Genomic DNA, 24780 nt, shown 5'->3' with positions numbered 1-24780 from the left:
CTGTGCGTACATGCTAATTAAAATATAGAGAATTGTTTGAATTATTAACGAAAATATTTAAAAGAAAGAAGTACAATTTCTACACAAAATCAGCTCAATTTCCCACCACTAAAAATCAAATTTAGCAATCATCGAAGTTAATGAAAACAGAATTTTTTTTTATATACGTAAGCATAAAAAAATTACCAACTGAATTTAATTTCCAACTGCTTGTGAAATATAACCTTATAAAGTGAGCTTGTTCATGATTTTCTTTCAAAATAAAATCAATTCACAATATATCGAAAATGCAAGTTAAAAGTAAACTTTTATCAAACTTCACTTAATAAAAATGTACAAACTAACGGCAGAGAAAAATGATTCTCAATAAGATATGCAAAATTAATTTTAGTTACTAAGAAATACTTGGGCAAACAAGCCATACCAATTTCGTTCAAAAATTCACATTTGGGACTGCCATTTGTTCAGCATAGGAAAGAGTGAAAATACATGTCCAATCAGTTTGTGATGATGATATTGACGACACGGATCATATTTCGTATTGCAATTCACTTTTATTAGGCATTTTTTGTACGCATTTCATGTAAATAATTTTATTAATGTATGTACTTACTTCTTGAAACAGCTTCTAGTTTGTCCGACTTCTTTTTCCTTTTCCACTTCCACGGTTTAAATAATTTCCCTAGTGCTGAAAATTTACTCTTTCGTTCTAAAGGGGGCGTTCGAGGGCAGCTACCTAAACTATTAGTCCTAAATGCGGTGCCATTTTGTTTCTTTGCTGTAACAAAAAAGAATTCATATAAACATTTTTCCAAAATTAGGATTCATCGTTTTATTTAATTGGGTTCACACAACATTTGATTTATTTTCTTGTATTCAATACAAAAATTCTTCTCTCGAGGAACCAACCCTTTCCTTGTAATGATTCCGATATTTAAAAGCAAGTACCCTTAAGAATAAATAAATGAATAAAAAATAAAAATAAAAACACTTGCTATAATATATGTTTATGTGCAATACTCTGTTTACAACACAGTACCTACATAATTTTAAGTAAAACAAAAATATTGGTATGCAAGGGAAAAAATAGGTAGGGAAAGAGCGAATATAAAGATTTTAGGTATCTAGGAAGTCAGATAAGTCAGGAAGGAAGAAGCAGTAGATATAAAACAGGCGCAAGGTCGAGTCACCTTCAACAAAAAGAAGACACTATGTTCGCGAATTTAGAAATTCTAAAAATATTGAAGGTGTATGTCTGGACCGGTGCTGTACGGGTGCGAAACATGGACGGTGGACGCGGCGAAACAGAAAAGGTTAGAATCGTTCGAAATGTGGTGTTACAGGCGAATGATGATGATACCGTGGCTAGAGACGCTTAGAATAGGGAGATATTAGAATGAATAGGAGAACTGAAGACTTAGGAGAGAATTAGGCGAAATAGGTTAGTAGAACACCTTATAATGCGTGGGGGGCTAGTCAGAGACATATTAGAAGTAGAAACAGGAGCTAATAGGAGTAGAGGTAGACCTAGATTAGATTACTGTTCAAAAATAGTTAAGGATGTGGTATTTTCTAGTTTTAGGGAAATGCGAAGATTAGCTCAGGATAGGAAAGAGTGGAGGTGCGTGTCCAACCATCTCTAGGACTGATGGCCTTATGATGATGTGGGAAATTCGTACAAATACCTTTAACCACCTACTTATCTATAATTGCATTTGTTAAAAATTTTACATTAAAAATTCAATTGACACTTTTTTACAATGCTCATATTTCATTTCCTAAAATAAACTCTGGCTACGCTCATGGATGTGTTCAAGCTTAATGAAGTAAGAAAACCGTAAAGTACTGAAACATGTAATCATATGAGACACAGTGCACGTGTTCCAGCACGTATCTGGGTTTTTAAAAACGGTGTAATTATAATATTACATACGTATACATGCCTATGTATATACCATGTCGTAGTGTCTGAGGCTTACATGTCCAATTAAATAAGCAGCGACTAACTTACTATCATTATACTGCAAATCACTTTCTTACAGAACGAGTGTGAAATGCTGAAGAAAAATACTCAAGTTGACAACTACAATTTAGTACTAAGATTAAGTAAATTAACTTCGTGCTAATTAATATTAAAATATTGTACACTATTAAATGCCTCATTAGAAGTCATCCTAGGATAATTAAATAGAAATCATTACTTATCTAAAAAAAAAAAACAAATACCAAAAAGGTACTTAATTAATTGTTTCCACTTTAAATTAGAAGTAAAGGTCAGGGGGCCCCTACGGCCTGATGATCTTATGATGATCATCAACAGTAACTAATCTTGATAATTAGGATATGGTGGCCACTTTTTGACAAGACAAATTTTCCGTCATTTTTTTAACACGATTTTTCAGGTATTATGTACCTATAGGTAATGTTTAAAATATAAATAAACTGTTTTGTAACTGACCTAACATCGAATCGTATAATTATTTCTAAAGATGTATTTTCCAATGGAATAATAAAGAACATATATTGAAACAGCACTTGAAGATTCAAAACAAAAGAAAAACCGATAACGCAGCGTTACTCTTTACTTACCCTACATTCGATTTGTTATCAAACGAACTAAATTATTCTGAGAGCTGAATCCTAATTAATATTATAAATGCGAATGTTAGTTTGTTTTTTATAATTTCACCACTTAAATACTCAACCGATCCTCATGAATTTTTGTACACATATTGTCAGAGGTACACAAAAGAGTACAGGGTACTTCTTATCCAGAAATAGAAACTACTGTCTCGAAGGACAGAAAAATTGGTTTCATGTGGTTGTCAATGAATTTTGATAACGCGAGGAAAGTCGTGGGTAAAAGCTATCATGAAATTTTGTACATACATTGTGAGGGGTACAGAAAAAGACATAGGGTACCATTTAATGATAATGCATTAAGTAAAACAAAAGTGTAAAAAAGATGAGTTTCCGCATTTAACGTGGATTGTAAAATAGTATCTGACAAGTCATAATTTAGCACACCTTTGTCGTTAACTAATTGAAATTGAAACGGTATGGCTACCTACAATTAACCGTCATATATTAGAAGTATTTTACACTGTTTTTACCTTAATTCTAAGGTGCAGCTGGACATAGTGAAAGATAATATTTATCCGCGCAACGCAAGTGCAATAAACTTTGAATGGATCTGCTAATATTCCAAAGCCATTATACGTATGTATAATTCAAGGGAAATTATAAGTGTTCGTGCATTTAATAATAAGGTTTATAGTCTATTGTACAACTGATATTTAACAATGTTTGCTGTTAAACTGATTACGAGATCGTAAAGGACAAGATAAAGTAACATAATTCTAAAAAGAAATCTACGCAGTTTATAAATTATCGTTTAAAAGTACAGGAAAAAAGACTAGATCTCTATTTTTTCTCTGAACTGAGTCAATCCTATTCGTATTTCTCTAGAACTAGAACAACATACATCCCTAAATATTTACGAACAATAACCTAATACACCTAGGTCTACGTCTGCTCTCGTAACTCCTGTTTCTGCCTCTAATACGAGGGTGGATTGATAAGTTTCCGGCCTAACCAAGAGATGACGCCACTAGGCCTACCTTGAGGTGACATTCTATAGTACCATCCTTGGATAGCTTGTAGCTATAGTTTCAGCCCGATCTCCTTGCTAGTGTAGGTTTGACAGCACGCTGAACAAGACGCCTCTGTGGTTTTCGTAAAAATGGAAAAGCAGGAAAATCGTGCTGTCATCAAATACTTTTATTTGAAGGGGTTAACGCCGAAGGAAATTAAAAAAGAGATGGACTCAACACTGGGGACATCCTCCCCGTCATATTCAACCGTTAAGCAGTGGGTTTCCGAGTTTAAAAAGGGTCGTGTGAGCACCTCTGATGGGCCTCGCTCAGGACGCCCCGTTGAGGTCACAACTCCAGATATGATCGAAAAAATTCATCAAATAGTGCTGGGAGACCGCAGATTGAAAGTGCGTGAGATAGCTGAGACCTGTAAGATGTCATATGAACGTGTGCAACATATTTTGCACCAACATTTGCATATGGAAAAGCTCTGTGCAAGATGGGTGCCGCGTTTGCTAACAGTCGACCAAAAATTGATTCGAAAAAACATTTCTACCGCAAATTTGTCATTGTATAAGCGTAATCCAAGCGAATTTTTGCGTCGATTCGTAACCGTTGACGAAACGTGGGTCCACCACTACACTCCTGAAACCAAAGAACAGTCTAAACAGTGGATTGGACCAGGGGAACCAACTCCAAAGAAGGCAAAAACAATTTTTTCGGCGAACAAGGTTATGGCTACTGTTTTTTGGGATGCAAGAGGTATTATATACATTGATTACCTTGCAAAGGGTAATACTATCACTGGTCAATACTACGCAGACTTATTGCAACGTTTGAGCCACGAGGTGAAAATTAAACGACCTCATCTGGCGAAGAAAAAAATCTTGTTTCATCACGATAACGCACCAGCGCACACGTCAATCGTTGCGACGGCTAAAATCAACGATCTAAAGTTTGAATTGATGCCGCACCCTCCTTACTCTCCAGACCTAGCCCCGAGTGACTATTTTCTGTTCCCTAATCTCAAAAAATGGCTTGGCGGTAAGAGATTTGCGGACAATGAAGAAGTAATCGAAGCTGTAAATGGTTATTTTGAGGAGCTTGACGAATCAGTCTATAGAGATGGCATTAATAGACTGGAACACCGCTATGAGAAATGTATCAGCCTTGGAGGAGATTATGTTGAGAAATAAAAAAAAAAAATTTTTAAAAACCTTGTTTTTCTTGGTCAGGCCGGAAACTTATCAATCCACCCTCGTATGTCTCTATCTCTTCATATCTGACGAGGTGTTCTACCAAACTATCTCGCCTATTTCATACTGACCTCCACAAATCCTTCTGTTTTCCTACTCCTTTTAACACCTCCTCATTTCAGTGTCCACCGTCGACGTTTTTGACCCATACAGAGTTGTGCTCCAAACATACCTTTTCAATGATCTGCTTTGTATTTCCACATTAACCGTTCACGAGCACAGAACTCATTTCCTTTTGTTAAAACCTGAATTATCTGACTCCTTAAATATCGAAAATCAATGACTTCTAGTTTTTCGTCTCCTAGTTTTATATTAGCTCAGAACCTCGATATACATCATTCAAAAATAATTTTGTTTTATTTTTATCAACTTTTATATCATCTTCCTGTGCAAGAAGGGTTAGTAAAATTTATATTAGAAGCTCCAATAAGGGTAAAGAAAGACCTAGATTAGGTCTAGATAAGGAGAGTGAAGTGCCCAAAAAACAAAAGTGTTTCTAGAGATACTGCAAAAGAATGAGATATTTGGCGAGTTACAAGCCTAAAGATCAAGGTCTCTTACGAATCGCGAGCTTCTACAGCAGCTCTGGCTAGAATTACAGTCGTTGATGTATTTCACACCAAATCACCGGGATGTTGATCATTCATTTATCGAAAACGGAATATTTGGAGAGATACAAGTATAAAAACCACTGCCTTGCAGGAATCCAGAGTTTCTAGAGCAGTTCTAGCTAGACTATATATTGAACAACCCCGAAACTTGTTTTCCACCTTACAACTCCGGGGTGCTTATCATTTTTCAAAACAAAACTCAGGAAATATCCCATTTTTGGACAAAAAATAGTTAGCACCCTGGGATTCTAGGGTGGAAAAACAGTTTCAAGTGTGTGTCAAATACTTCTACTTCAAATAGTTCTACCTAGAACTGTACTAAAAGCTCGCAATTCGTACGATTTTGCATTTTGTAGGCTTTTGACTCACTGAATGTCCTGTTTTTTGGTTGAAAATGACTAGCACCCCGGAATGAAAATATAACTTCTGGGGTGTAAAATATACAACTAGCTTAGAACTACTACAGATTTTCACGATTCGATTAAATTGAAACCAAGGACCCAATTACCCTACTTCGAGCAATAAAGGAGTAGGACTGCCCAGAACCATCGGAAACTCTTTTTTGTTATCTTTCTATTGGAACTCCTTTCTACGAAAAAAGTGTGCGGCATTAAAATCGAAGCCTGAAATTTTTTTTATTAAAAATGTAGAATTATCGGCAAGCTATAGAACTACCCCTAGATAATACAAAACTCACAAGAAAATCCTTGCAGATATTATAACCATTATTAACAGCATGATATATTCAACAACAATACAAAGAAAAAGACATTCAAGAACGTTTTGATGAAAGCAATGAATTTTAATATACGTGCTTGATGAATGACTTGTAGATACAAAGTTGTGTGCCATTATTATGCAGTAGTGACTTTTACTTTTTAAAGGTCCACAAGCCGGTAAAATTTATAAGCACACTATTCATGTTGCGCTGACTCTCTATCTATCCTATCGCCAGCATAATCTTGGCGATTAAATATTGCAATAGGTTTATTAGCTAACAAGCTAAGACAAACCAGTTCTACAACATTAAATACGGTATCTGCGATTGTAGCGGTTTCTGCACCTGTCAATGTTAGAACCAAAGCAACATTTGTACAGGGTGTTTAGTAAAAGAACATTCACATTTTTGTGGTTCAATGATATCGACGAAATGTGCTCTATGAAAAAAACAGTATTGATTTTTGTATTGAATAATGTTTATTAAGGAATAAAAATATTTCCTGGCTTTGTTACTTAGTAGTAAATTCCTTCACATTTTTTGGGTTTTCCAGATATGTTGACGCCTAGATAAGTATTAGAAACTAGATAAATTCCTTAATGTGTTCATGATCAATGACGTAAAAGGTCATTTTCTTGCAATGTACCTAGATACATAAAAAATCCTTGCCATGGGAAGGTTCCTGCAGGAACATTTCTGCAATAATTTGATGGCATATCTCGAATGACAAATTTACACTAGTGATCGTTCTTTTTCTTTTCTTCGGCAAATTAAAAGTTAAAACCTTACAAAAGCATAATTTCTAATATCCTTACAAAATTAAGAAGAAGTTTACATATAGAAAGAAAACATAAAACAAATGAAAAAATAAACTATTTTCTGAAAATAGTAAGTAATAAAACTAAACTTCATCATCGTCATAAGGTCGTCGGTTTTAAGACTGGTTGGACACGTACCTCCACTCTTTCCTATCCTGAGCTAAAGTTCGCATTTCCCTAAAACTAGAACATCCTACATCCTTAACTATTTGCGAACAGTAATCTAATCTAGGTCTATCTCTACCCCTCCTAACTCCTGTTTCTGCCTCTAATATGTCTCTGACTAGACCTTCATGCATGAGAAGGTGTCCTACCAACCTATCTCGCCTATTTCTTATTGACTTCCATAGAGCTCTCTGTTCTCCTATTCTTTCCAATACCTCTTCATTTCTAACCTTTTCTACCCACGTTATCCTCATCATCCGCCTATAACACCACTTTTCGAACGCTTCTAACCTTTTCTTTTCCGCCGCTCCCACTGTCTATGTTTCGCACCCGTACAACGCCGTGCTCCAAACATACAAAACTAAACTTATGATAAGTAAAATTAGCATCATTATTCCTAGAAAATATTTCATTAAATATTCAGAAATTGTCAAGGTATATTTGTCAATGAGAGCTTTATGCCAAGGTGCACAATACTGGGATGCCATACTATTAGGCAAGTTTAAAGGTCGTTAAAACTGCGTGTCATCAACATCATCACATTCGTGATCTATATCACATCTACACTATGCCAAATTTTCGATCAACATAGCATTGGCAATTTTAGAGATATCTGACCGTGATATTTATAACAGAGATTGAGTCACAGCTACACGTGTTTACCTTTTTAAAAGTTGACAATACATTTTTAAGTTCGAGGAGATTCCAAAAGTTTATCTGAAGTTATGAGAAAAGAAAGGTACTGCAGACGGAAAGGTGAAATAAAGTTGACCGTCTACACTCCAGACGAAACAGGGAGAATTATACGATGGGCCGAACACAATGATAAGATTAATAAGATGAGGCTAGATACTGATTGATTCAGTCGATTAAGTAAATTAGAAATCCGACTCGTATTTATGAGTTTTGGGCTCAACGTTAAAAACAAACAACCCTTGTAAGACCAATTTGTTATCTGTTTATTCGTCAAAACCCTAAAATTGTAAAGAGATATCGAATTTAAACTGATTAAATTAATTTTTAATATTGTCCTCTGAATTATTCTTTTTGTCAATCATTTTTAACTTGGTTAATAAAATAAAACACTTTCCACAATTTAACAGTTTTGTACTCCTGATGATGCTCAGATAATTAAAATTTGCGAAACGCGTTCCAAATGCTCAAATTTATTAATCCCCTTATTATATCATATCTACCGGTCACGCACTTTCATCCCTTCTTATCTTGAGTCATTTTTCCCATTTCCCGAAAGCTACAATATGCTACATTCCTTATTATTTGCGAACATTAATCTAATGTACCGTACGTCTACCTCTGCCCCTTTATACTCCTGTTTCGGTTTCTAACGTGACACTAAATAATTCTTCAAGGCTCAGAAGGTATCCTTATCGTAGTATTTTTACTTTTTCTCCTTTTTCCCTTCTATAGCGCCTCCTGTTCTATATTTTGTTATTCCTCCTCACTTCTAGTCTTTTATATCCGCCCTATCTTTATCTATACCCATAGTCCCTAAAAATTCAAGCCCCCAACAGAAGGCAATAAAAAAAAGTATAGAGGTGTCGTAGCACAGCTGGTTGGAACGAGGTTCCTCTTACTACTCGTATATATTATGTATTAAACAACAGGCACAACTAAATAAATTAACGATAATAATAATACAATTACAATTTGAAAATAGTGGAGAGAGGTTATGAGTATTAAATGACATTATATTACATTATTTTATATTATAAAGAAAATTGGTACTATAACAAAAGTGTCGCTATTTCGGACTTTTTTCGGCGCAGCTCTCATTCGCCAAGTGTCTAAAGTATAACGTGCCATCAAAAAATCAAAATAATAAATACAACGTGCAATTATACAACACGCTACTGAAGTGAAACTTCTTCAAACACACAAACATATCGGGATAGGGGTTAAGGAATTGGTTTAATGGTATTACTTGTACACTATGCATTTAAATTTTACAACTATACATGCCGGAGTTGCCTGTAACGAACGTTGCATTGAAGCGCGCTCACGACTCAAGCGATCTTCACTACGAACTTGACTACGTGGCCGAGTAGAGGGGGGGACATCCGTTGCATGATTTCGTTACATAGCAACTCGCATAAAACGAAAACTTACCCTACCGTGCGTTAAGAAGTTTCACTTCAATAATTAATTTGGGGAACACAGAACCCTCAATATGCGAGTTTTATTCCCGCTTCGTTTTTATTTTTTGTAACCGACCCCTTTTCAAGCAGCAGTCCTTACGTTTCTATCAATTGCTCATCATCCACGTATGTATACTTAAAGAAAAATGAGTTCGCAATGTGGAAAAGAGTAGCAGTTATTGCGGTCGACTTTTCGTCCTTTATCGACTACCTACGTCATTCCCGTCACCTGTGGTCGTATTATTGAGTACGTGTTTGATAAGTGCCCTGCTGAGTGCCGACTCTCGTGTATACGTATGAAAAGTGTGCGAACAAACAACGAAAGAGCGAATCACTTTATAGGTAGGTACTACACGTAGATGATATTTGAATGAGGAGTCAGCAGCCGCATTCCACAGGATGGATCGTCCGTCGCGAAGCGTCGCCGTCGCCTGCCCACTTCACTGCGGATCTTACAATCTCTCGCGTCACAACTCAACATTGCCGGAATAAAAGTTCAATGATCCTGGCTGGCGTCAGCCTTTAGTGGATACCTATAATATTGAAACGCGTTCGCCAAAGATGAATATTATCAAGAGCGTGTTTACACACCGGTTCATATTCGAAATTACAAGTTCCGCGACAACGAGAGAGCTGCCAGTTCATTAGCACAGGGCACAGGTATCCAAAATTGGAAAAATCGTCGAATTCGATAGTTGAAACATAAACGTTCTAGTAGTTACGAACAACCAACCCTAATATTACATTCATAACTCTAAACACTCTAAAAATATTCAAACATAGGACCAAAGGTTTTATTATCGTCAACAAGGGTCACTTCTGGCATATTCTTGCAGTAAAAAGTCTGTAGACTTAATAGTTCTGTTTCAATCTCAAATACAAACAATAGACGGAAAATTACGTAAACTTATTGAGTTTGCATCTTCAAAAAATTGTGCTAGCCATTAGAAACGCAATGACGATAGATAGTCAAGAACAATGAATCCAAAATATAAAGGACTACAATAGGCTACATACGGATTACATTATCAAAAGTTTTATTATCATAAAGGAGTTTTGTTAATAAGGGTCACTTTTGGCATATTATTGCAGTAAATTAATAGGTTTTCATTTAAACGAAGTCTGTAGACTCAATAGTTTTCTTTCAATTCCATTTACGAAAAATAAGTCAAAGCATGCGGGAATCTCTGGGGAGGATTTTGTCTAGAATTATGCGTTTACCTCTCCATCTTTAAACATGATTTTTACACATTTTTCTTTAATGAACACATAATTAGAAGTGTTTAGTCATTATCATCATAATCATAAATCCGAAAGACGGACCATCCTAGACGAGGTCATCTCCCAGTAATTCCTATATACTTTGGTTTATATTTAAAGAATACAATTTTTTGTTTTTTGTTGTATTTTTGCGATTTAAAAGGAACTCTTATGGCTATACACTTCATTTTGTGTTTGGGAACCCATTACATTTACTTTTCATTTCCAATTAGGTACTTCTTCCCCACCGGATGAATAAATGAAAAATTGTATTAACGGGTACTACCTAAAAATAATTAATTCATGGGTTATAAGTTATACAAGCCCATGTAGGAAATAGCGACAGGAAAAACTTAATCCAAACATGGTCCAAGATTATTCAATTCTAGCCCGAGATTAACAAGCAATATTTGATCAAACACACCAAATGCCTGACTGACAAGCTTGGTCCACGACTGGACAGTCAATGCTGCTGAACCAAGACTTGGTGAACAATACTAACCCAAGATTGGGGAGTCAATATTGGACCAAGACTTAATGATCAATATTAGCCCAAAATTGGACAGCAAATATTGCGCCAAAAATTAGGAAGCAATATTAACCCTAAATTGGACAGCCAGTACTGGACCAAACTTGGCGAAACATTAATACATCTAGCCTAGGTATTTGGGGATTCACCGCACTTAGGACCAATATTGACAAGCCTTTTCTTGGCTTCCCACTATTGGCCCAGGTTTGAAAGACTATTAAAAACTGACGTCACATCACGGTTACCTTTATAACCGATGTTGTTACAACCAAATTCTGGTGTATTTAAAAGTACATTAGGCTTTGCAATTTTTGCTTTATTTGATGTACGATTCTATTGGCCTATTTTAGAAGTTCTAATTAAAATTAATATTCGCATGTACGTTAAAAACAATGATGCACGTACTAGAATTACTTGTTGGCATGCTGAATTAGAGGGCACGGTTTAAATGCTTTTTTGTATTTAAGATTCATGCAATAAATATGCCAACTGACTGTTTTTGCAGTAATCTTTCAACACAATGAAAATTTGAGGCATTATAAACGGTATGAGAGTTCCAATTTATATTTCATCTGCTAATACATTTTTTAAAATAGAATCGACTAAGTAAGTTACAGTTACAGCTAGTTAAAATAAAAGTGCGCAAAAAGTTTCAATATCTAACCATACTCATAGAGCATTGTACTTTTAGTTCAATGATATTCAATTAATTTCTATATGAACTGAATGGGTGCGACACGTCAAGTCCAAGAAATCATTTATTGTAATTTCAGAGTTAACTCTCATGTGTCACGAAACCTTCTAACACGCGTTGTTCATTCATTATATTATAATTTAGCCAATTTATAAAGGTATTTCAATAGAAGCACACGACATTCGGAAAACATAAAAACATCATGGAATTCCTACATTGAACTCAACTCGACAAAAACTATCTATTACAATTACTATGATGAAGATACCGTGGATAGAGAAGGTTAGAAATGAAGAGGTATTAGAAAGAATAGGAGAATAGAGGACTCTATGGAAGTGAGAGAGGTTGGTAGGACACCTTCTTAGGCATGAAGGTCTAGACATATTAGAGGCAGAAACAGGAGTTAGGAGGAGTAGAGGAAGACCTGGATTAGATTAGTGTTCGCGGATGGATGTAGGATGTTCTAGTTTTAGGGAAATGCGAAGATTAGCTCAGGATAGGAAAGAGTGGAGGTGACTGTAGGACTGACGACCTTATGATGTTAATAATTATTATATAAGAAATACTTTCGGCATAAATCCTATAAGTTAAATATTGAGGATTTTCAGTCATTATACTAAATATGACTACACTTTTTGTTTTTGTATCACACAAGGGGTTCCTCGAAACTGAATACAATACAATAGGAACTCCACCCACATATCTCAGGCATTTTTCGAATGTCGTATCTATACGCATTATCTATCATATTCGTAAAGCGGAACCTCGAAGCAAAAATTTATGTATATTAATAGGTATAACAATGACGTTAGGTTTGATTTCAACTAATAATTAATTAGTTTGAAACCAACCTATACTCATATACATACTTTCAGCTTTTTTCCGATAACATATTCGATTTTAAGAGAATTTTTTTTTCAGTGTACGAACGGATTTAACTTCAAAACTACAGAAGCTATTGATATGCTTTTTACAAAGGTCATGGGCAGGAAGCCTGGGACGGCTGTAGTTTTTGTTTCATTTAATAACAGACGCTACAGAGTTAGAAAAAAAACCAACAATACCAAACCAATGGAAAGCAATATTAAAAAACAGAAACAAACAATTGATCTTCGAGACGTTCAGGGGACGTCGAAGTTGACAAATGCTTTTTTTTTTTCAATTTTGGCTAATTCTAATAACTCAGCAAATATCGCAATCGTCTTCACACAATTGCAATATTTTCATCGAAACAGGTGGTTTTTTTCGATTTTTAATCACGGTTATTTTACTTCAAGAGCTACTGGAAAAATTCTTTTATATTCTCCTTAATCATGTTATAATCTATAGAAATCGATTCCTCTATCATCAAAATTGGCCAACAATTAGCCATAATAACTAAATCAATATCAGTCAATTTTGACGCCCCCCGACTATGCATGGAAAATTTCTAAATATTTTGTCATTTGTGTATTATTAAAATATGGTTGTTTATAAGGTGAAACCACGAGAAAGATAAGATACTACCAGCTGCCAACTTAAAATAACAAAGACAGTGTGCCTTTGACAAATATTTTAACCATTTAGCCAAATTTGTGGGAGTTTCGAGAGTCGAGACTGATTGTTTATGGTAAATACGCCTATAATACCTTGAGAAAGATGTAACTACAATGTACATAATCATTTAAATATCAGCCACACCTTTATTGGCATTAATGCCTAATATGCATACAACGAGAGTGTTTAATGTATGAAGCAATAACAACAATGGATGTTAATAATAAAAATAGTTTCATGTTTGCCAGTAAACTTCTCTATTATACAAACAAAACATTATAATGGGAAGACAAAATAGAAATGATAAAGTCGAATGTGTACACAATACAAGCATCTTACGTCATCTGAGTATGTGTGGAAGACAATCTACAAAATTCGACTTTCATTAGCAACTAATAATAATACGTTTAGCCGAATTGTAAAACAATGTCTTTGGTTACTCCGGAGCAGAGAATGTTCAGATTTACTGTGAAATAAGAAGAAGATATACCTATTATAATCACCACTTTAGGTTTCCATAATTCGTACGCACAAATTAAGAACTAAACATTTAATTTAATGATATAAAACAATAAAACATCTTTAATCGATTCATTTGAGTTTTTAACACACAATTCCTGATGTAACTACTGATTGATTCATGTACATTCCGCCTAAAAGCATACAATTAGTTAGATGTTAACGAAAACTGCGCTATTTTATTAATCGCCTAGCCGTAAAACGAAAGGGCTTGTTTATTAGATTAGCTGCGATATACGTAAATATACACTGCACACAATTTACGGAATGTTTCGTAAAGGGCTCTGTACCAATCTTATGAAAAACGGATTCGAGTGCAATGGGCTGAACTATTCATATGTTATAACTTATACCCCGCGTCATCTTGATCAAAAGTCCTGTATAAAAGCACGTTTATGTCACTAGAGGGTACTGTACCTCCAGTGCTTAACCACAAGTCTAAAGCAGAGCCTTTACGGTTAAACATAAAAGAAAATTTAATCCAATTAGCTAGATCTCATATACCTAATCAAATTGACTATGAGCCCATACCTATCGAATCCTTTTCCAGGCGATCTAACTACTTCCACATTCCACACATCGGCTAACGCTCCAATGAAAGCGTACGACATCATCGACATTTTTACATTATAACGAAATAAAATGGTTCGCTTCTTTCCAGTTTTTTTAACCCGTTTTAATGGTTAGATGAACAAGCAGGAGTTGATAGGCTCAAGCTAATACTCAATTAGATCACATTGCCTCAAAATATGTAGTAAATTATAAGATCTAACTGGGCAGATTAAGTTTTCTTTTATGTTTCACCGTATAAACCCTACTTGACTTGTGATTAACTCTAGCTGTAAAATTACGTAATATAGAGGGTTGCGCCTATTAGGACAAAAAAGAGTACAATTATATATCTACTTCTTTTACCCCTCTTAATTCCTACCTATTTCGCCTATTCCTCTCTTTAATACCTCCTTATTACTTACATTTTCTATTCACTGTATTTTTAACATCCCCCTATAACACCAGATCTCAAATACTGCTATAACCTTTTCTTTTTCCGCAACGCCCATAGTCCTTGTTTTTCATAAGATAGTGCGAAATTCTTTTTTCAAACAGAATTTAAGACAGGTAGTAAACGGTTTTATTCGTTAACAAAACCTTATTGACAAGACATTTCACGTTTACTTTTTGTGCGTTTAATAATAAAGAAAATGTAAACGCACTTAAAAATGTCATGTGCGAGATTGAACCGATAAAAAGTAACTGTATCGGTTGTCAAGGAATACGAGAACAGTGTTCCGCATTAAAAAAAAAAAAAAAAGAAATGCCGCTGTCCTTCAAGGATCACGTTTCATAGAAGTCACCTTTTCTATTAACATACCTTACATAAAACTATCAGCATACTACTATCGTGTACGAAGTGTGTTTTATTAACTGTTGAACACGAGCAGGTGCGAAGAACTACTTGTAACAGTGACTATAAATGAACTTTGTTTGTCTCATAATAATGAAGTAATGCAGATTAAATAAAAAACTAATGAAATACTTATGTATGTACTGTAAAGACTACCAGAAATCATTATCGTTTCCACAAGCAAACATTGATAGTGCCCTCGTATATATATATATCCCCTGGTTCTTCTTTTAGTTAGTAAGATTTATTATTAGCCTAATAAAGATTCTTCTATTACGATTTAAAGTGAATACTTTTATTTACTGGTCGTTCTATAGAGATTACTTTGCTAAACAATTAAATTTGTATAAACAGTGAATTAGACTGAACGGGTAGTGTCACCAAGTTTTTACATTATTTAATATTAGTTTAAAGTCGTGTGTTAGAACGATTCATACGAAAAACCAAAAAAATCGAGGTACGTCCGAAACAAAATTAAATCCTACATTTCGAGACGTAACAGTACCTAACTACTACCACTGCATTAGACGACTGACTATGAATTAATGAAAACAGAATAATATTCCCGCGATTTCGTCTACATCGGTATCTCGCGCAAATTGTGCGTAACTGCCGCTTACTTTACGATGAGGCAGAAGTAGAAAATTCCCTCATCTCTTACACATGCGCGCCCCTTTGCTTTCCCTTTTTCTCAGGCATTAGAGCCACGTCTATAAAAACTGGAATAACATGATATTGAATAAGAATATCGTGACCATTTTTATCAGAGATACAAAGACCAACGTTTAAAGAATAAAACTAAAAGTTAATCAAATCAACTTCGCCCTTAAAACGATGTATCATTTAGGATTCTTAGGAGTAATTTCTATCGCGTTTCTTGTACTACGAATGAATTCCATTGAATGTTCTCGTATTCCTTGACAACCGATTATTTTGTGTATTATTCCATTTTATTATTTTTATTATATCATTTCACAAATGCTCTGAAAAGCAGGAGCAGCCCTTTTATTTGAACCAACATCGCAACGGAAAAATGTGTACATTACAGATTGTTGATAAGTTATTCATGCCATCCCTATTGAGACAGCTCCACACCCTCTTATTTCTTGATTAGTCCCCGTATCAACGTTTATCTTAATGGCGCACAGGTGAACGGTATGTTCTATTTTATTGTTGACGATGGATGACTTTGACACACATAGTAACTAACCGTAAGGACACGATATACACAAACGCATATAGCTTGTCTATGTGCATATACGGGTGAGTACTTACATAGCACAGGTTGGTTACACAAACAGGTGCAATACACACGCGCGCACACGACACATAAGTAATCTATCTATCCGTGTATACAAAGCGAAACGTGATATTTCGTATACTGAATTCGTACATTGGGGATGAAATGTTATTTGTCGTGAATAAATAAATAAAACTCACTGGCTCTATGGGGCAGAAATTCAGACGAAAATGCATAAAATATTAGCCCCGTATGTACATTGAAAAAGGACCCGTATGTAGGTACCTAATATGTAAACATGTACCTGTATGGAAATAGAAGGATCAAAATATACAACGGATGGATGTATAATCCTGGCTTCACTACGAAATTGATTTTCCGAAAAAAAAAACCATAAATATACTACCGCCTCATTTTGATTTCACAAGGGTCGTCATTATCATAAGACCTTTAGTCCAAAGACTGGCAGCTCATGTAGGAAATACACGAGTTGACGATGGGTCCAAACCTGAACCAATAGTGGAAAATCATCAAACATTGGCCTGTAAATGCTAGGCTAATGCTCGGTCAATTTTTATGTGGTAAGGTTCGGTACATTAACTTTTCGACAATCTACGTCCAATAATAATTAATACTGTAGCGATCCAAACACAGAGGTTATGCATCATTATCATAAGGTCATCAGTCCTAAGACTAGTTATAGACGCACCTCCACTCTTCTTTATCCTGAGCTAATCTTCGCATCTTCCCAAAACTAGAACAACTCACATCCTTAACTATCTAAGAGTAATCTAATCCAGGTCTGCCTCTACCCCTCCTAACTCCCGATTCTGCCCCTAACATGTACTTGACTAGACCTTCATGCCTGAGAAGGTGTCCTACCAACCTATCTCGCCTATTTCTTATTGAATTCGATAGAGTTCTCCTATTCTTTCTAATACATATTCATATCTAAATCCACGGTACCCTCATCGTTCGCCTGTAACACCACATTTCGAACGCTTATAACCTTTTCTTTTCCGCCGCGCCCACTGCCCATGTTTCGCACCCGTACAGCGCGCACTTCTTATTATTGAAGGCGACCCTTGTGAAACCAAAATGAGGCGGTAGTATATTTATAAGTTATGCATAGGCGTAATATATTAAGATATGAAATATTAATCTGAGAATTCATTTTTGGATTTTTTACCCACTACACTCAAATTAATGAGGGAAAAATTGTTACTGTTGTCACACCCCCGCCGGGAATCGAACCCGGGAACTTTGGCTTTACGCACCAATGTTCTGACCACTAAACTACGAGAGGTAGTGGGTAAAAAATTCAAAAATGAATTTTCATATTAATATTTCATATTAAACTAACTCACTTCTAAAAAGTTGTCTAAAAATTGTATGTATAAGTATATTAAGATGATTAATTTTGGTCTTTGGCACTGGTATTGGCATTTGCTGTCTACTGGTGGACCAAGTTTACTAACCATGCTTAAGTCGAAGTGACAAACCAGAAGTTATTTGTCATGCTTGACCCAATATGTGAAAAATATTTAGCTAATCCTCGCATATCTCGAGAGCTCTGCCTTCATTGACCCAGTAATGAGCTAAGCATGAACAAGACTAAGACTGTCCTACTCTACGTATTGGTCTTGATCCCGGCACAGATAACGCTGGATGCCCGGTTATTTATCAGGTACCCGGTAAAATCACTATTCGGTGCATCTCCAGTTTTTATAATCAATTGAAAAGAATCGAGTTCACAATGTTAAGTGTCTAAAGACGATCAGACCAAGGCTTTATTTCTTTACTTGATGTTTTTCGTTAACATAAAATCTATTATTATTATTATAAAAATATGGTTTTGCGCATTTAAAAAACGAACAGAGCAATTTGATATTAAAACGACCTTGAATAAGATCCGCTAATACCACATAATTAAAGATGCAATCTTATGTAAACGTTGCCGGTGGGCTTTTTACGATATGCTTACATACTTTACGTTTGTAATTATAATAGACGCGTAAATTCAATTTGAGTTTCATCATTTTCTACGCCATTGACTTTGAATTGAAATAAAACGAAAATGGATGATTTTATTATTATCTAAACATCTTCATAAGGTCGTCAGTCCTAAGACTGGTTTGACATGCACCTCCAATCTTTCTTGTCCTGAGTTAATCTTCGCATTTCCCTAAAACAAGAACAACCCATATCCTTAACTATTTGCTAAAAGTAACCTAATCTAAGCTTACTTCTACCCCTCCTAACACCCATTTCTGCCTCTAACATGTCTCTGACTAGACCTTCATGCTTGAGAAGGTGTCCTACCAACCAATCTCGCCTATTTCTTATTGACTTTCATAGTGTTCTGTTCTCCTATTCTTTCTAATATCTCTTCATTTCTAACCTTCTCTATCAATGGTATCTTCATCATTCGCCAGTAACACCACATTTCGAATGTTTCTAACCTTTTCTTTTCTGCAGAGCCCAACGTCAATGTTTTGCACCCGGACATACACCTTTAAAAATTTTTTTCGAATTTCTAAATTAACCTTTTGCGAGCATAGAAGTGACTTCTTTTTATTAAAGGCGACACGACCCTGCGCTATCCTCTGCTTTATTTCCCTACTACTCCTTCCGTCCTGACTTATCTAACTTCCTAGAGACCTAAAATCAGCCACTTCCTCTAATTTTTCGTCTCCTATCTTTATATTCGCTCTTTCCCTACTTTTTCTTTCCTTTTCATACCAGTATTTTTGTTTTACTTTTATTTATTTTCATACAGTACTGTTTTGTCAATACCGCATCCATTTTATTTAAAGCTATCTCTAACTCCTCCTTGATAGATGCTAATACTGCTATAATACGTATACATATTTTAAAATTGATGAGTAATTTACATTGTGATAAATTCACAGTGTCAATCTTTTCCGGTTTTGAAACTGATACAACCGAATAATTAAACGATTTTAAGATGTTTGTCTGTCTGTCGTTATGTACCTATAAGTAAGGCAAGCGTTCTGTAAACACTTAACATAATATTAAAATAGACGTTTTGAGAGCATCCAAGCATTTATTTCCTTAAAATCAGTTATGGAGAAGCTGAGATATAGCCAGGGATATTAAAAAAAAGAAACATCGCGTCCTAACATAAGATACCTACAAACATGTATTTAACAGTATTGTTACAGAAAGGTTATGCAATTTCAAATTTACGTATTACGCTAAAAATATTTTATGTGCGTTGGACTTTGTGTATGTCAAGCATAAACAAATTCGTCCTTGAAAAACCTTTTCCATTCGGATACATACATATAAACACATCACGGTAATTTGTCCCCTTACATGACTATAGCTATCTTTGATCGCATTTGATAAGGAATTGCACTTCCTCATTAACTTCCCCTCCTTTTAATTTAACAAGAGCAGACAACACATAGATGCTCGTAATAGATGCAACAAGGAAATTTTTGTTTTACCGTCAAATATTCTACGTATACCTACATATTATTTTTGTTAAGTCCACCTTAGCATCTCGGAGTATGCTACAATAATAAAATGTACAGTAGAATCCGCTTATAATGACATCGAAAGGAAATGACAAACACGTCATACTAAGCGGGCGTCATGCAAAGCATTGTCTTAGAGAATAAACAACTTTCTATTTTGGTTAGTTATTTAGTTTAATAGGGAGAAAAACTGTAAATTGCATATATTTATTAACCAAAAAAAGAAAAAGAACGGCGAATTGTAATATCAATACACATAAGAGCCAGAAAAATGAGCGAAAATGTTATTATTCATCATTTGGGTCACTATAGCCGGATATGATTTCTTAAGAATCAGTCATAATAAACGGTATGTTATTTTAAACGGAGTCGTTACATCCAAACTTTCCTATAGAGAATTTAATATGAGAAGTAAACTTAACACTGTAATTACTTCATATTAAGCGATTGTTCATATAATAAACGAATTCCACTGTATTCATCATCATCATAAGGTCGTCAGTCCTAAGACTGGTTGGACACGTACCTCCACTCTTTCCTATCCTGAGCTAAACTTTGCATTTCCCTAAAACTGGAACAACCCACATCCTACAAGCTAGGTCTACCTCTACCCCTCCTAACTCGTGCTTCTGCCTCTAATATGTCTCTGACTAGACCTTCATGAAATAAAATTAATGAACTGTCTATTAATTCTGTTTCTTCATTGCTTTAGTATCTACATATTACATATTATGTATTTTGTTTTCGTTACCTTTAAAAACACAACAATTTTAATAATGTCCACTTAAAATCACAATCAGTGACAAAAACGTCAACGATGAAATTATTCAAATCATAGCTTACATAATGATAGCTGTTAAAATACCTATAACCTGAGGTAAAATGTTAATCGACAGTACATGCTAGAATTACTAGATAGTTTCATAATCTTCAAAGACACAACAGAAACAAAACGAAGAAGTACATGTATGTATCTAGGCTAGAGACCCAGAATTTATCAAGTTGTAGTAATATCATTATGTACATGCTGTTTATTTAAAGTAAAATTTAATGATTCCATCTTAAAAAGATGAAACCTTCAAATTTTATAGATACTTATTGTACAATTTTTTGCATTTGGTGTATTTATGTTCCATAATACATTTTTCTAACGATTGATCAGTCTATAGCAGTATTAGCATCTAGCAAGGAGGAGTTAGAGATAGCTTTAAATAAAATGGAAATGGTTTTGACAAGACAGTACTGTATGAAAATAAATAAAAGTAAAACTAAAATACTGGTATGCAAGGGAAGAAAAAGTAGAGAAAGAGCGAATATAAAGATAGGAGACGAAAAATTAGAAGAAGTGACTGATTTTAGATACCTAGGAAGTCAGATAAGTCAGGATGGAAGGAGTAGTATGGTTATAAAGCAGAGGATAGCGCAGGATCGTGTCGCCTTCAATAAAAAATAAGTCACTTCTATGCTCGCGAACGGTTAATTTAGAAATTCGAAAAAGGTTGTTAAAGGTGCATGTTTAGAGCACAGCGTTGTACGGGTGCGAAACATGGACGGTGGGGGCGGCGGAAAAGAAAAGGTTAAAAGCGTTCAAAATGTGGTGATGTAGGCGGATGATGAGGATAACGTGGGTAGAAAAGGTTAGAAATAAAGAGCTATTGGAAAGAATAGGAGAACAGAGAACTCTATGGAAGTCAATAAAAAATAGGCGAGATAGGTTGGTAGGACACCTTCTCAGGCATGAAGGTCTAGTCAGAGACATAATAGAGGCAGAAACAGGTGTTAGGAGGGGTAGAGGGAGACATATATTAGATTACTGTTCGCAAATAGTTAAGGATGTGGGATGTTCTAGTTTTAGGGAAATGCGAAGTTTAGCTCAGGATAGGAAAGAGTGGAGGTACTTGTCCAACCAGTCTTAGGACTGACGACCTTATGATGATGATGATCAGTTTGACCAACGAATACATTTTTATTTACGTTTCTCCATAATTATATGTATAAATGTTTGATTGGTTTCTAAAGGGTATAAGGAGCTCTTGAACCCAACGATCCCATTTCAACAGAAATTACATAAATTCATCAGAGTTTATTTGAACTTAAATTAAAATCCTTCCAAGTGTTTCGTTATCTGGCAGTTTAAGAGCCTTTGAAAGGCCGTTAAATGTTAAATCTCGTATTCGGAAATTGAAATTAACGGCCTCTCTTAAGGAAAATAGCGAAAGTGAAAAGTGTTACATCAAGCAGGCAATAATTGTTGAGGGTCGTTTACAACATTGATTTTGTTGCCCGTTAAATCGAAACCGAAAACGGCAGTAAAGAAAATAGTAAAGTAGGAAAATACCTTATCGAACGACTTTAATTTACGTGGCCCAAGTCGGAATTATTTTATGACTTGTGATCGATAATCTGAACGTAAAATTCGTGTAAACTGCATATAAAACAATAAAAATAAATCGAGCCATAAAATGACCGCTTTTTTGATAGTATGCCTTAAAAACAAGGTTAAAAACTCGACAACATAAAAAATGAAATTAAAAATAACTATATAAAAATTTTCATTGAATGTATCCGCATCCATTTTTTCACAAAACTTTCTTGGATGGTTTTGAATGCGCATATAAAACTTTTGCGGATGCAGATGCGGATGTCAAGTTTTCTTACCTTGTACCTACCTACTTAATTTACGAGATTAAATGAAAAGTGGTATATTTTAACACTTTTATTGAACGCGTCCTAAACACATTCTTTTTTATGTCCTTATCCCAAAGGGATTGTCTATAAATAACGTAACCCAAAATTCATCAAATTTTGACCTTCCTCCGCGTGATTTAACCCCTGATCCTCTCCGCCTTCTGTTACGTAATGTGAGTTTTATAAAAGATGTAGGCTTTCCGATAATAATTCACGAAAGGAAATGACAAACACGTCATACTAAGCGGGCGTCATACAAAGCATAGTTTTAGAAAATAAACAACTTTCTATTTTGGTTAGTTNGTTTTTTATTTAGCATCACCTAAATCCTAATTTTAATAATTTTCTTAATGAAGCCGCTTTTCCGTTGTAGCTAGAAACGCTATGCGGCTTTCTTAGATGTCCTTTATGGATCTCTGACAACGCTCTTGTAGTAGAAAATTATGTATGATCCTTCTTAAATTCATATATTAAATTTTCAAGTTGATCTGATGAATATCTCCGTTGAACCCGAAGCTTTTTCTGGGATTTTGCTATAATTTATTCGTGATTCCGAATACACATTAGTATTTGACTATTGCCTCGGTTTGGCTCTCTTAAACGTTTATATCCACAATTTATGTTTGTGATTGACAATATAAACTTGTGACGCCACTGAATTTATACCTTCATTATTATTGCTTAACGTGCTCTGACGGGTGAAAAGTCCAGGGATGCTCCAAGGACAATAGCGTTAAAGACACCCTCTACAAGAGTGTTTTTGAATTTGTTGCCTAGTCCTTCACAGTCTCTCAGTTATTGCCTACGTGTTTTTATGGATCTCTCACATCTGTGTATGAGAGACTCGAATGATAAAATTGTTAATTCAGAGATTCGAGTCTCTCGTTCAGAGACTGCATACGAAATGAGGATCTCTCTATGAGCGACTCGAGTCTCTCGTTCAGAGACGCTAATCAGTCTTGACAGTCTCTCTCAGCGACACCAGACAGACTCGATGAGAGACGGAGACTCGAGTCTCGCTTGCAGAGAGTCTGACAGACTGAACATTTTTATCTCGGGTTACGAAGCAACGAGCTAGCAGCATAAATTGTAAATATCGTTTTAATATTTAGGTAAATTTTTGTTTTTCATTTTCTCTGTGTACCATTACCTAGGTAAAAATTAATAGAAGCAAACTTTCTGAGAAATCGTAAATTTCTATCAAATCTGGTAGTATCGTGATGTGATAAGACAACTAGATATAAAACGATATTAACACATAATAAAAAGAAAGATTACAATTTAAACATTTTGGGCAAAAATTACTCAATTACAATATGTCAAGAGTTTGTAAATGTGCTTTTTCGTTTGTCTGATTTCATAAAAGTATTGTATTCATTATTTCCACATAATTTTTTATGGAAATTATGCACACGATTTACAGACACAAATGTACGTTTATAGTCTACAAAAGGTAATCATTCTAGTTGCGAAAAGTTTTCGCATGACTTCTCAGAACAATATTTATTAGCATGAAACTCCAATAGATAATTTCATTTTAAAACTGCCATGGGAATTTGCATGCGTATGTAGGTACTGTTTGTAACATTTTTAGTATGCAAAAGCAGCTAGGTAGCACGTATTTATTTCACATTTATGTGGTAAATTATTCAGCAAACAATGTCTAGAGAACTGTACAAACCACTGGGAGAATTTTAATATATACAAATAAGAAAACAATCTGGAATAAAAAAAAAAACAAATCAGAATTGGTTCACAAAAACTAAGAAGTATTTCAGACAGAGAGAGCAAAAAACTATCCTGAAATATATTAGTATATATATATATGAAATGTGTAGGATAACAACAGTGAAAAGGCTAAGTTATAAAATACATACAGGTCCGGACCAGCCCAGGTAGTTGGAAGGCAATCGCCTCAATAAAAAATAGGCGAGATAGGTTGGTAGGACACCTTCTCAGGCATGAAGGTCTAGTCAGAGACATATTAGAGGCAGAAACAGAAGTTAGGAGGGGTAGAGGTAGACCTAGATTAGATTACTGTTCGCAAATAGTTAAGGATGTGGGCTGTTCTAGTTTTAGGGAAATG

General features: G+C 34.9%; 1 protein-coding gene across 5 annotated transcripts in view; it reads right to left on the bottom strand.

The window, feature by feature from the left end:
* Positions 1-24780, bottom strand: part of LOC108744931 — a 103190-nt gene that overhangs the window by 10216 nt on the left and 68194 nt on the right. For all 5 annotated transcript variants that reach the window (XM_018480903.1, XM_018480906.1, XM_018480904.1 and 2 more), the window contains one exon: positions 614-778. In XM_018480903.1, the coding sequence (XP_018336405.1) occupies positions 614-778 (165 nt within the window). The remainder of the gene's footprint in view (positions 1-613; positions 779-24780) is intronic.

This window comes from Agrilus planipennis, unplaced genomic scaffold, assembly GCF_000699045.2.
Source record: "Agrilus planipennis isolate EAB-ADULT unplaced genomic scaffold, Apla_2.0 scaffold42, whole genome shotgun sequence".
Classification (NCBI taxonomy): domain Eukaryota; kingdom Metazoa; phylum Arthropoda; class Insecta; order Coleoptera; family Buprestidae; genus Agrilus; species Agrilus planipennis.
Note: the sequence above shows the minus strand (reverse complement) of the source record. Positions and strands in the feature narration are given on the sequence as shown.